Below are 13,919 nucleotides of genomic sequence, written 5' to 3'. Positions count from 1 at the left end.
GATTTCTCAACAGAAGAGTCTCAAATGGCTGAAAGACATTTAAGGAATTGCTCAACATCCTTAGTCATCAGGGAAATGCAAATCAAAACGACTCTGAGATACCATCTTACACCTGTCAGAATGGCTAAGATCAAAAACACCGAGGACAGCTTTTGTTGGAGAGGATGTGGAGCAAGGGGAACACTCCTCCACTGTTGGTGGGAATGCAAACTTGTACAGCCACTCTGGAATCAGTATGGCGGTTTCTCAGAAAATTGAGAATAAGTCTTCCTCAAGACCCAGCTATACCACTCTTGGGCATATACCTAAGGAATGCTCAATCTTACCACAAGGACACATGCTCAACTATGTTCATATCAGCATTATTCGTAATAGCAAGAACCTGGAACCAACCTAAATGCCCCCAACTGAAGAATGTATAAAGAAAATGTGGCACATACACACAATGGAGTACTACTCAGCAGTAAAAAACAATAACATCATGAAATTTGCAGGCAAATGGATGGAACTAGAAAATATCATCCTGAGTGAGGTAACCCAGACTCAGAAGGACAAACATACTATGTATTCACTCATAAGTGGATACCAGTTGTGAGGGAAGGGATGGCCAGACTGTAACCCACAACTCCAGAGAGGCTAGATAACAGGAAAAGACCCTAGGAGGGACACATGGATGACCCTGTGAAGGAGAAGTGGATGAGATCTACATGAGTGAACTGGGTGTTGGGGGAGTGGCAGAGGGCGAGGAGTGGGGAATGAGAACATAGGGAAATGGGAGGGTCGAGCTGGAACAGGGACAGAGTGGGAGGGCACGGAGGGAGATACCATGATAGATGAGGACATCATGGGAATAGGAAGAGGCAGGGTGCCAGGGAGGCTCTCAGGAATCCACAAGTATGACCCCACCTTGGAGTGCTGGCAGTGGTCTAGAGGGTGCCTGGACTGGTCTACTCTGGTGACCACTCTAGTAAATACCCTAACTGTCATCACAGAGCCTTTGTCCAGTGACTGATGGGGGCAGATGCAGAGATCCAGGGCCAGGCACCAGACTGAACTCTGGGAATCCAATTGATGAGAGAGAGGAGGGATTCTGCAGGCGGGGGACATTGAGATCATGATGGGAAGACATGCAGAGATGACAGACCACACTAGTGGAAGCCCATGAACTGTGGTCTAGTGGCTGTGGAGCCCCCATAGGACTGGACTAGGCCCTCTGGATATGGAAGATGGTTGTTTGGCTTGAACTGTTTGGGGGGCACCCAGGCAGGGGCATCGGGTTCCATCCCTGGTGTATGGGCAGGCTTTTAGGAGCCCGGTGCCTGTGGTGTGATGCCTTGGGCAGCCTTGGTGCAATGGGGAGGGGGTTGGACCTGCCTAGGCTCAGTGTGCTGGCCTCTGTTGACTCCTTATGGGAGACCTTGATTTTGGGGATGTGGGATGGCTTGGGAGGGAGAGCAGAAGGGTGGGAGGAGGGAGGAAGGGGGGATCTACATACTACCGTATGTAGAATAAGTAGAAAATTTTGTAATAAAGAAAAATGAAAAAGAAAGAAAGAACGCAGGCTGAGCAAGACATGAAGAGCAAGCCAGTAAGCAGCACTCCTATATATTCTTCCTTCTCTGCGTCAGGCCCTGCTTCCAGGTTCCTATTCTACCTGCTTTCAGTCATGAACTGTGATATGGTAGTTTGAGTGAAATAAAGCCTTTCATCCCCAAATTGCTTTTGTTCATGGTGTTTTCTCGCAGCAGTAGTAACCTTGACTAAGACAGTAAGCTAGAAGAATTTCATTTATGTGATAGAAATCTTTAGTTTATTATAGTTATTATTTTTGAGAATTTTATACATGAGTATTTATTTCCACCCAACAGTTCCCCCTTCACCTCCTCCTGAGTGTTCCCTAGTCACTTTCAACTTCATGACGTCTTTATTGTTACATATACATGCATACTCACACACGTTGTTTATATAAATGCAACCTGCTGTTTCTGTTTAATGTTGCTCATATGACATGTGTTTGGGACTGATCACCAGGGATTACACAATGTGTCAGAGCTCATCCCTAGAGAAGACTGATTTTCTTTCCTCTTAAGCAGCCCATAATTGCCTGTAGCTCTTCATCTTGGAAGTAAAATTATTTTAAGACATGTGCTTTATTACTCAAACCTAATTTTAATGAATTAATTACTTACTTTATAAAGCATAAAAGATTTTTACATTTGAGCTTGGAAAATTGTTTTGTTTTTGTTTTTTATTTGCCTTGTTTTTTTTCCCTTTAATGAGAATAAAGACTTCAATTGTATAAAGGTCTTACAACTACCTAATAGTCCTTACCAATTGTGTAACAACCTTTTTTCCCTTCTCTCTTCTTTTTTCATTGTTTTGTCCTGCTCATCAAATCTCCCTTTAGTGTTACTGGTCTTTATTTTTCTTTTTCCCTTCCTTTTGTGACTAGAGAGGCAGTTAACAAAGGAACAAAATTCTCTTTCACTTTTTCAGATTTCCATCCTTTCTTGGCAGCAGTACTTTCATTGCCCTTAGTTAACAGAGGCCACATTGAACAAAATTAATTATTGAAGCCTTCAGATATTAAAGAGTCTGAAAGAATCAGGTTCCTTACATGTCATAGTTAGCACTTTCATGATCAGAAAAGGGAAAGTCATAATTAATCTTGGAATTTGAGGGACTAAGCAAACTGTCCATATTGGCCAGCAATTTGGCATCATATAGACAGAGCATACATTTGGGCTGTCCTTTATGATGCATTAGCCCAGCTTCTGTTGCTATAATAGAATATCTGAGTCTGTGCAATTCCTAAAGAATAACATTGATGCCCAGTGTTTTGGCACTTGTCTTTAATCCCAGCACTAGGAAAATAGAGACAAGTAGATCTCTGTGAATTCAAGGCCAGCCAGGTGTACATGTGTGTGAGTTTCAGGCCAGCCAGGACTATGTAGAAAGAACCTGTCTCAAAAAAGAAAAAGAAGCCGGGCGGTGGTGGCGCACGCCTTTAATCCCAGCACTCGGCAGGCAGAGCCAGGCGAATCTCTGTGAGTTCGAGGCCATCCTGGGCCACCAAGTGAGTTCCAGGAAAGGCACAAAGCTACACAGAGAAACCCTGTCTCGGGGGAAAAAAAAATAAGAATAACATTTGATTTGAGCTTATGGTTCTGAAGGCTTGGAGGTCCAAAAGCATAGAGCTGGCATCTGGTGAGCTTCTGGCAGTGGCCTCATGCTGCATCAACTCTAGTAGAAAGTGGGAGGGCAAGTATAGAACAGTTACCAGCAGTCACCTTGCTCATTCTTAGGACATTTAATACAGCTCCACAGTAACTGCCTCCACAAGACCTGTACAAATCCTTCTCAGAACCCTACTCCTCTTGTAAAGGGCCTGTTTCCCAATAATGCTTCAATGACAAGCAAATTTCTACATGAATTTTATTGGGGTATGGGCCGTCTTAGTCACTAGTCTACTGCATTGAAGAGATATCATGACCAAGGCAGATCTTAATTTTTTTTAGTTGGGAGCTGGCTTACAGTTTGAGAGGTTTAATCCATTACCATCATGGCAGGGAGCATGGAGACATGGAGGAACTGCATAATGATCTATAGGCAGAAAGATAGATTCTGGATTTGGCATGGGATTTTGAAACCTTAAAGCCAACCCCCAAGTGACATACTTCCTCCAACAACGCCACACCTCCTAATCCTGGTGACTTAGCATTCAAATATATGAGTCTATGGGGGGTGCATTCTTACTCAAATTACCACATTCCCATAGGCTTGTGGCCATATGATAATACGTTTAGTCCAACTTCAGAAAGTCCTCAGAGTTTTTCAGTTTCAACACTGTTTGAAAGTCAGAAGTTCAAAGTCTTTTCTGAGTTTGATGGCAGTCTCTTAACTATAATCCCCTATTAAATCAAAATCAAAAAGTGGACCCCATACTTTCAACATAGAATGACACAGAATGTACATTACCATTCCAAAAGGGAGGAAAGGGAGCATAGTGAGGAAATACTGGACCAAAGTAGGGCGAACTCTCAAACTCTGCATCTCCATTTCTGATAAACACTTTTCAGATCTCCAAATCCTTTCATCATTGTTGACTATAGCACACTTCTCTCTCTTGGGCTGATTGCACTCTGTTAGCAGCTCTTTTTGGCAGGTAACCCACAACTCTGGCATCTCTAATATCTTGGGATCTCCAACACAGCCTAGGCTTCAGAGCTTCATGCAGTGGTCTCTGTAAGCCTCCATGCAAGGACATCCCTGACATAGGCCTGACCTCAGCAGTTTACTTTAGCCTGAAGGAGATTCTACACAACCCTTTCTTGTATTCTTGATGACTCTAAAGCCAGTACCTTGTGGCCCAGGCTGCCAAGTTCTGCAGCTTGCTGGGGCTGGAATTTGACTCCCTAATTCAATTACTGTTTTATCAGCTTCCTGTTTTTGTTGGTTTCCTTCACTGACTATGCTTTTCTTTTAATTCCTTTTCACAGGTTGGAAGCTTAGCTAGATGGAGTCTTGCCCTGAGGTCACTAATCCCTTCATTCCATTTAAACTATCTCCTTGAGCAGTGGACTTGGCTCTAACGTTACATTTCTGGATGCTTTTTCTCGCCTCAAACTGTACATTTTGTTTTTTCCTTACTCAGTTTTCTCTTTTTCATTAGAGATCTGCTTAAGAGTGACAACCAGTAACCAAGCAGCACAGTCAGTACTGGGCTATCTTGAAATCTCTGCCAACACCATTAATCCAAAAGTCTTCAGTTTAACTTCAGGCAGATTTTTAGGACATTTTTAGGCTGGGCAAAAAACAAACAAACAAACAAACAAAAAAACAGCCACATTCTTCACCAAAATATCACAAGAGTGGACTCTAGGACACTTATTAATATTCTTCCCCTCTGAGATCTCTTGGGCTGTGTCTCTACAGTTCAAATCTCCCTCAGTTCTGTCTTCCATGTTCCTACTAGGATGGCCCATTAAGCCCCACTTAAAGTGTCCAACTGCTTTTCTAGTCCAAAGTCCCAAAGTCTTCCATATTCCTCCAAAAACATCTTTGACAGGTCTATCATAGCAATACCCTGTTCCCTGGTCCCAACTTCTGTCATAGTCACTATTCTACTGCTGTGAAGAGATACCACGACCAAGGCAGCTCTTATTTAAAAACAACAACAACAAATTTAGTTGAGGGCCTGCTTACAGTTTCAGAGGTTTTTATTAGTCCATCATCATGGAGGGAGCATGTCAGCATTTATGGTGCTGGCGCAGCTGAGAGAGTTACATCCTGATCATAATATCTTTTCCTTAAATTTGTTCTTTAAGTAATTAGTATCCCCAATTTTATACTTTCATGTTAGAAATTAAATGAATTCAATTTATTTTGTTTGTTTGTGATGGGGTATCACTATGTAGCCTAGGCTGGCCTCAAACCTGAGCAGCCCCCCAAGTACTGAGATTGCAGATGTGAGCCACCCTGCCCATCTGAGTTCAGTTTCTTAGAGCTATAGCAGTCTAAGAAAATTAAAGAATATAATATAGTAGATCAAATATGATCTAAATTTTTATTCTAAGAAAGGAAACAGTTTTACAAGGATAAGTTTATTTTTCCTATACTTAAGTTATTGCACAAACTCACAGAGATCCACTTGCCTCTGCCTCCTGTGTGCTGGGATTAAAGTCATGTGCTACCACACCCTGTTCTTTATAATCCATTTTGAATTATTTTGTTCAGGGTGGGAGATATGAATATAACTACATATCCAGTTTTGCCAGCACCATTTGTTGAATAGGCTCTCTTTTTTTATAGTATGTTTTTGAAACCTTTACCAAATATTAGGTTCCCATGGATGTGTGGATTGATTTCTAGGTTCTCTGTAGTGTTCCATTTATCCACATGGCTGCTTTTATCACTATCACTCCATAATACAGTATGAAATGTTCTTTCTACTTAGGATTGCTTTGGCTGTTTATGGTCTTTTTTATTTCTACATGGATTCTTTAATTACTTTTGTAATTCTATGAGCAATGCCATTGGAATTTTGATGGAAATTTCATGGAATCTGTAGATGACTTTTGGTAATACACTATTTTCACAAAATTAATTTTGATAATACAGGAGCATGGAAGATCTGTTTATTGCCTGTTATTGTCTTCAATTTCTTTTTTCTGGGTCTTAAATTTTTCATTGTATAGATTTTTCTCTTGGTTAGGTTTAATCCTGGGTACTTTTTCGGAATTATTATGAATGGTATTTTTCTTCTTTATCTCTTTCTTAGGAAGTTCTTGTTGGTATATAAGAAAAGTTATTGGTGTTTTTTGTATGCTTACTTTGTATCCTGTAGCTTTACTGAAAGTGTTTATCAATTAATAACCGTTTCTGATGGACTACATATGATCTTTGAGTATAGAATTATCTCATCTGTGAATATGGGGAAATTTAACTTCTTTGTTTTCTATATTTTATCCCCTTTATGTCTTTCTAATGTCTAAGGGCTCTAGCTAAGACTTTGAGTAGTATTTTAAATGACTGGAGAGACTGGGCACCTTTATATTATTCTAAATTTTAAAGGAAATGTTCTAACTCCTCCCCATTTATAGTCGTACTGTCTATAAATTTGTTGTACTTATCTGTTATTATTTGGAGACATATACCATCTCTTTCTAATTTATTTGTATATGTGGGGGTGAGTATATTTTCATGTGGGTGCATGCATGTGTGCATGTATGTAAATCCAGAGGTCATATTTGTGTATTGTTCCTAAGAAGCCTCCGACCTTTTTTTAGTGACAGGATCTCTCATTTTCCTAGAGCTAGCCATGTAGGCTAGGCTGGTTAGGTCAAAAAGTCCCAGAAATCTACCCACCTCCACCTCCAAAGCTCTAGGATTATAAGAGTATGCTGCCACACCGCACTTTTGTATAGGGATTCTGGGTATTGAACTCAGTCCTTATGCTTATGGAGCAAATACTTTACTAGCATGAGTTATCTCCTCAGCCCATATTGCATTCCAGATTTAAAGGATTTCTCTCATGATGTCATTTTGAATTTTTCTTTATCTATAAAGATGATCATATAATTTCTCTCCATCAGTTTATTTGTATGGTATATTACATTTATTGATTTCCATAAGTTGACTCTGAGATGAAAACAGTGTCATGATATATGATCTTAATGTGCACTTGAAGTCAGTTAGCAAGTATTATACTGATAATTTTTGAATGTACACCAAGGAAATTGTTTTGTAGTTTTCTTTTTTTAATTAAAATATAATTATGTTATTTCTGCCTTCTCTTTATGTGCCTCCTGCTCCCTCTCAAATTCATGGTCTTTTTATTTAATTGTTATAGTTACATACTTGTATAAACACCAAAGTATATAAATACAACCTTCTAAGTTCATGTGTATATGATTTCAGGGAAATCATATACACATGAACTTGGTATTCAATAACCTTCTCATCCTTGGGATGACTAATTGTCCCTCTCTCAGCAGCCCTTAGTTGTCTGTAGTTCTTTGTCTAGGGGTGGGGCCCCATGAGATTTTTCCCTTCCATGATATCATGTTTCTTGGTGTTGTCATTGTTCAGGTCTTGTTTAGGCAGTGGTATTGTTGCAGTATCTTTAGAAGACACACTGTTACAGCAGATTCTGTGGTCCTCTGGCTCTTCCAATCTTTCTGCTCCCTCTTCTGCATGTTCCCTAGCCTTAGGTACAGAAGTTGAATTGTAGATTTATCAACTGGAGCTCTGTACCCATGTTCTCTGGTTATGACCAATTGTGGTTTTCTGTAATAATGATCTCCATCTGCTGCAAAGCAGAGCTTCTTTGAGGGGTGATAATTACACTTATATGGTGTATAAGGATAAGTATATAGAATGCAGTTAGGAATTGTTTAGCAAAGTGATTGTAGTAATTTCTCCTCCCAAGATCTATGACCTCACTAGCCCTGAAGACATGGGTAGGTTTTCAGTACCAGGCATGATTTCGCTCTTGTTGAGTGGCATTTAAGTCCAATTAGACAGCAGTTAGTTAATGCCAAGATAAGAGTGGTACTATTACATCCTTATCTTGCCCTGCTGGTCATTATTGTGTTTCATAGACAACAGAGCTGAGTAAAACTATTGTTTGCTTCCCTTTTTTTTGGTAGCTTGCATAGCATCCTCTGGTACTATGAAAGCTAATACTCAGGGAGGAGGCTTTTAGGTTAGGTCCGCTGAATTGTCTGTATGACATTTAGTGCATGTTGTCTTCAGCCATAGGGACTTACCTTAAACCTCTGGAAGGCAACCAAGGGAACCAGGAATAGCCTATATTAGGAGTCTCTTAGACTCCCTCCCTTGACAATCAACTCAAAGGGGTGTTTCTCAGTCCCAGCACTGGGGAGACAGAGGCAGGTGAATCTATGTGAGTTCAAGACCAGTCTGATCTACAAAGTGAATTCCAGAACAGCCAGGGCCACACAGGGAAACCCTGTCTTGAAAACCCCTCCAAAAAGTGGAGTGTTTCTCATGCTTGGTACTGGAGTTTTTTGTTAGATGGTCTATAACTTGAGGGGAGGGGGCATTATCAACTCAAGTGGAATAACATCACTTGAAATATACAAATACACGCACACATGTGCATGGATATACACACATACTATATGTAATTTTCTTTTCAAGACAGGGTTTCTCTGTGTAGATTTGTGCCTTTCCTGGAACTTGCTTTGTAGACCAGGCTGGCCTCGAACTCACAGAGATCCGCCTAACTCCGCCTCCCGAGTGCTGGGATTAAAGGCGTGCGCTGCCGCCGCCGCCGCCGCCGCCGGCGGCTGTAATTTTACTTAAATAAAAATAATATGATTCCTTATGGCTCTTTGATATATCCTTACTATTTTCCCTCCTCCCTCCCTAGCCTATATTGATTTCCTTCCCACCAGCCTTTCTAAACCCTCCATTTTCCCAGTTTCCCCCTTAATATCACATGTATCTTTCTATTTCCCTCTCTAGCACTGCTTCTCCAAACCCACCCCCATAGTCTCTTTTTCTTTCCATGGTTTCTGAGATTACTCCAGATTATATGAAAACTTGGAGCCAGGTACTACAGATGAGAGAGAACTTGTGTTATTTGTATTTCTGGATTAGGGTTACCTCACTCAATATAGTATTTTTTAGTACCATCCATTTACCTGCAAATTTCATGATTTCAGAGGTTTTTTTTTTTAGCTGAATAGTATTCCATTGTGTATATATACCACATTTTCATTGTACATTTGTCAGTTGGCAGATGTCTAGGTTGTTTGCATTACCTAGCTATTGTGAACAGAGTGGCAATGAACATGGCTGAGCAAGTGGAGTAGGATGTTGAGTCCTTTGGACATAAGCCAAGGAGTGGGTATAGCTTGGCCATATGTAGTAAGTAGGTTTAGTTTTAGCTTTTTGAGCGGTCTCCATACTGATTTCCAGATGGGCTGCAGTAGTTTGCAGTTACAGCAGTGTGTTAAGGTTTCCCTTTCCCCACATCCTTGCTAGCAGGTTTTTGTCAGTTGTTTTGTTGATCTTAGCCATTCTCACTTGGTATGGTAAAATCTCAAGGTGTTTTGATTTGCATTACCCCAAGGATGATGATCATGTTTTGAGATATTTTTAGTCATTTTTATTTCTTTTAAAGATAACTCTATTCAGATCCTTAGCTCAGTTTTGAATGGTTCAATTGTTTTCTTGACTATGGTGGATGATCTTTTGATATGTGCCTGTTTTGCAAGGATTTTATTGGGGATTTTTGAATCTGTGTTCATGAAAGATATTGATCTGTAGTGTTTACTTTTTTTATATCTGTACCTTGTTTTGGTATTTGATTAATATTGACTCTGTAGAAGGTGTTTGAAAATGTTCCTTCTCTTTCTGTATTTTTGAATACTTTATGAAAGTTTGGTTGTAGATCTTCTGGAAGTCTATTAGAAATTCTGTGAATCCACAAGGGCCGGGTGTTTTTAGACAGAGACACTTTTTAATTACCATTTCAATTTCCTTATTTGTTATTTGTTAAGGTTGTTGATGTCTTCTTGGTTTATTTAATTTTTGTGGTTTGGATGACTCTAGAAGTTTATCTGTTTCTTTTAGATTTTCCAACTTGACAGAATACAGGTTACTCAACTATTCCCTTAGAATTTCTTTGGTGTCTCTTGTAACATTTCCCGGTTCATTTCTGGTTCTGTTAATTTGGATAATCTCTTTTTGTTGTTGTTTTTGCTTTGTTTTGGTTTTGGTTAGTTGGCCAAGAGACGGTTGATCTTGTTTATCTTCTTAAAGAATCAGCTCAGATTCATTGTTTCTTTGTTTCTATTTTATTAATTTTGGCTCTGGGTTTTATTATTTCTTTCAGTCTACTGGATTTGGATTTTTTTCCAAAATCTTGAGTTGCATCATTAATTCATTTAACTAATTTATTTATTAATTTGTTTATTATTGTTAATTTGTGCTCACTGTCTTTTTTAGTGTAGGAGCTTAGGTGGTTTCACTTGTAGTGCTGCTTTTAGTATGTTGTATTTCCATTTTCTTTTTGTTCCAGGAATTAAATTTTTTTTGTGGTTTCTTTTTTGACCTATTCATCGTTCAGTAATAAGTTGTTTCATTTCTACAGGTTTGTGTATTTGCTAAAGATTTGTTTGCTGTTGGTTTTGTTTTGTTGCATTATGGTCAGGTAATGATACTATGCTTATTCCTCTCTTCAGTGTGAAGTATTGCTTCCAGGATTCTCTTTAGGGTTGGCTTGGTGGACAGGAATTGTGACGGCCTGTTTGTATCATGGAAAGTTTTTCTTTCTCCTTAAAGGTAGTTTTCCTGGATATAGTAGTCCTTTAGTATTTCTCCAGACTCCATTGTGAAGTCAGCTGTTATCTTAAGGGTTTTCCTTTATATGTGATAGGAGGCTTATTAATAAAAACAAACCTGGAGCCAGGTGTTGGGGTCAACGCTGGAAAATCAGAGAAGCAGAACAAGCCACAGCCGCCTCACTTTGACAGTTCCTCAGCTAATTCTGTTTCCTCAGACTGGAAGCCTCTGAGTCCTCATGCAAATGGATCTCAGCTGAACTGCTGCTCAAAAGCCTAAAAGCTTAACCAGGTCTAGTTCCTGGTTTTCATGCCTTATATACCTTTCTGCCATCACTTCCTGGGATTAAAGGCATGAGTCACCATGCCTGGCTGTTTCCAGTGTGGCTTTGAACTCACAGAGATCCGGATGGATCTCTGCCTTTGGAATGCTAGGATTAAAGGTGTGTGTGCCATCATTTTCTGGCCTCTGTATCTAGTGGCTGTTCTGTTCTCTGACCACAGATAAGTTTATTAGGGTGCACAGTATTTTGGAGAACACAATATCACCACAGAAAACAGAATGAGTTCTGTATTTTCTTTGGTAGTAACATACCAATGTTAACTACCTGCTTTTAATACAGAACTGGAGGTATATTAGGTATCATAAAAATTGCTGTTTGAAGGGTAGGTAGATCTTGGTCCCTGTCGACTCTCTTCATATGATGATAAAACTGTTTTAAATAAAAGTTTTCAATGAATAACTCCCATTTATCTGGATGGGTTAAGTCTAGTTGTGCTGAAGGTGAAATAATATGCAAAGCCATTTGCCACACCTCACCCCCACTATATCACAAGGCTAGGAAACCACACAGAACAAAAGAGCTACAAGGAAGATAAGCTCTCCGACTTTATTAGTATCTTTCTGTACTTTTTAAGTACATGTATTTCTTTGCTTTTGGGAAGTGCTTTTTAATGAGAAAATTGACAGTATTCAGTTATATTTAGTTTTTTTTTTTTTTTTTTTTTTTTTTTTTTTGGTTTTTCGAGACAGGGTTTCTCTGTGTAGCTTTGCGACTTTCCTGGAACTCACTTGGTAGACCAGGCTGGCCTCGAACTCACAAGAGATCCACCTGCCTCTGCCTCCCGAGTGCTGGGATTAAAGGCGTGCACCACCACCGCCCGGCCAGTTATATTTAGTTTTAGTGCTTGTTTTTAGCACTGTGCTTTCTATCCTTTTTTCTGCTATATACAACACAGGACCAATGACATTAACATGTTCTGCATATTTAACAGAAATGCTCCACAAATTGACCAAAACCAAAAACATTTTCAAAAAAGTAAAATAGTGCAACTTTAATTTGTTAAATTCTGTCATTACTCACTGTAGTTGTGGCAAAGGTATAATAAGCTATGAATCAGGAGAATCGTATGGTTGTTTTAACTATCACTTTTCTTTCTACTGAAGAAAATGTATTGGAATGCAGATGAGGAAATTCGACCTCATTATAAGGAAAAATCCAGAATCAGCTCAAATTTATTTAAATTACTGAAGTTATAATTTACAAGTATGAATGAATTCAGTAGTACATTTGAAAACATTCATTTTAAGGTACAAAAGAAATAAAATATATGAGTCCTGCCTTATAAGTTGCTGATAAAGCTGTGGCATACTGGAAATCTTTCTGACTTCAAGTACCAGGCTTCAATTTTATTCTCTCTGCTGCTTACCATTCATGTCATTAAACCTTGTGGTACCTGCTTTTCCTCAAATATTGACTATATCATGCACATGCACAAAATTAATAAGTGTATCATGAGGGTGGTAGTATTGAGTTATAAACTATTAATATAGGTGTAAGCAAAATGTGGTCAAATTGCTGCAAGTTTCTAAGAAAGTATTAGGAATGATAAGAGAATCAGATTGAGGTTTAGAAAGTGAAAATATAGTGAGGAAGAGTGAATAGTTAGAAACCTTAAAAATTTAAGCACGGCACCATACCATAGTTCTACATCCTTAAAAGCATATGCTACCAGCTGTTTATATTTTAATGTTATTGTTTAATGTTAGCACAATTAATTGAAATTTTGATTGGTAAGATTTAAATAGCTTAGAAATAGTTAATTCTTATGTTTAACAAGAGGGTATTATGGCAGTAGGACAGGTGCTATCTTTTCGGTGTGTTTAATAGTTCTTGTTCATTGTTAACATTTGTTTTTAAGTCTGTAATGTAATCTTTTCAAAAGTACTTTAGTAGTCTGTAAATTCACTGGACCTAAGTGCTGCTTTCTGTATTAGAATTGTATGTTCTAAAAGAGATATTGGACAAATGAAAGCATTTGATGTTTGATAGGTTTTGTTTTGTATGATATTAGAACAAAGACTCTTGTGGGCTAAACGGATCTATCAGTGCTACTTTTTTCTCAATAGTAAATCAATCACAGATACTTATCACTTTTCAGCTTTTATGATCCTTTTCGCTATATAATTTCAACTTCACATTGTCTGATGAAAAAATAACTTCAAAATATTTATCACCTCTGTATAAAACATTATACTCTATAGGAGTATGACAAGAAAGAATAATATGATGTAGAACCTCAAGGATATAATAGGAAAACAAAATGTATATACACAGATAACTATAATGGAAAACAATTTGCTGCTAAGTGCCACGAGCTCTGTAGGATTTCAGATTATAGAAAGCATTTTTAGCAGCTGATCAAGAATGGTTTCGTGGATGCAGGAGCATTTGACTAATTCACATAATTTGTAAATTAATATTAACATGGCAGTGTAGTGTAAGAATCCTAAAATAGCAGAGCTTCCAGTGCCAAAGATTTTTATCTTTGTAAATTGCAAAAATCATTTCAATTCCAGTAAATGTATTCCAGTAAACATTACCACAAATAATAATTTAAGGAAAATATTTGTACTTTTATAATAAATGTTTTATGTATGGTGGGTAATTGATGTTTTTATATTTTTAGGCTATGAATATTGTGGTTCCTTTCATGTTTAAATATGCTGTAGACAGCCTCAACCAGATGTCGGGAAACATGCTGAACCTGAGTGATGCACCAAATACAGTTGCAACCATGGCAACAGCAGTTCTGATTGGCTGT

At 38.5% G+C, this 13,919-nt stretch overlaps 1 protein-coding gene across 1 annotated transcript in view; it reads left to right on the top strand.

Annotated features, from left to right (window-relative positions):
- Positions 1-13,919, top strand: part of Abcb7 (ATP binding cassette subfamily B member 7) — a 143,978-nt gene that overhangs the window by 103,864 nt on the left and 26,195 nt on the right. Inside the window, exon 5 of the mRNA XM_028891978.2 lies at positions 13,785-13,917. Coding sequence (XP_028747811.1) covers positions 13,785-13,917 — 133 coding nt within the window. The remainder of the gene's footprint in view (positions 1-13,784; positions 13,918-13,919) is intronic.

The sequence above is a fragment of the Peromyscus leucopus genome, chromosome X (assembly GCF_004664715.2).
Source record: "Peromyscus leucopus breed LL Stock chromosome X, UCI_PerLeu_2.1, whole genome shotgun sequence".
NCBI lineage: Eukaryota > Metazoa > Chordata > Mammalia > Rodentia > Cricetidae > Peromyscus > Peromyscus leucopus.
Note: the sequence above shows the minus strand (reverse complement) of the source record. Positions and strands in the feature narration are given on the sequence as shown.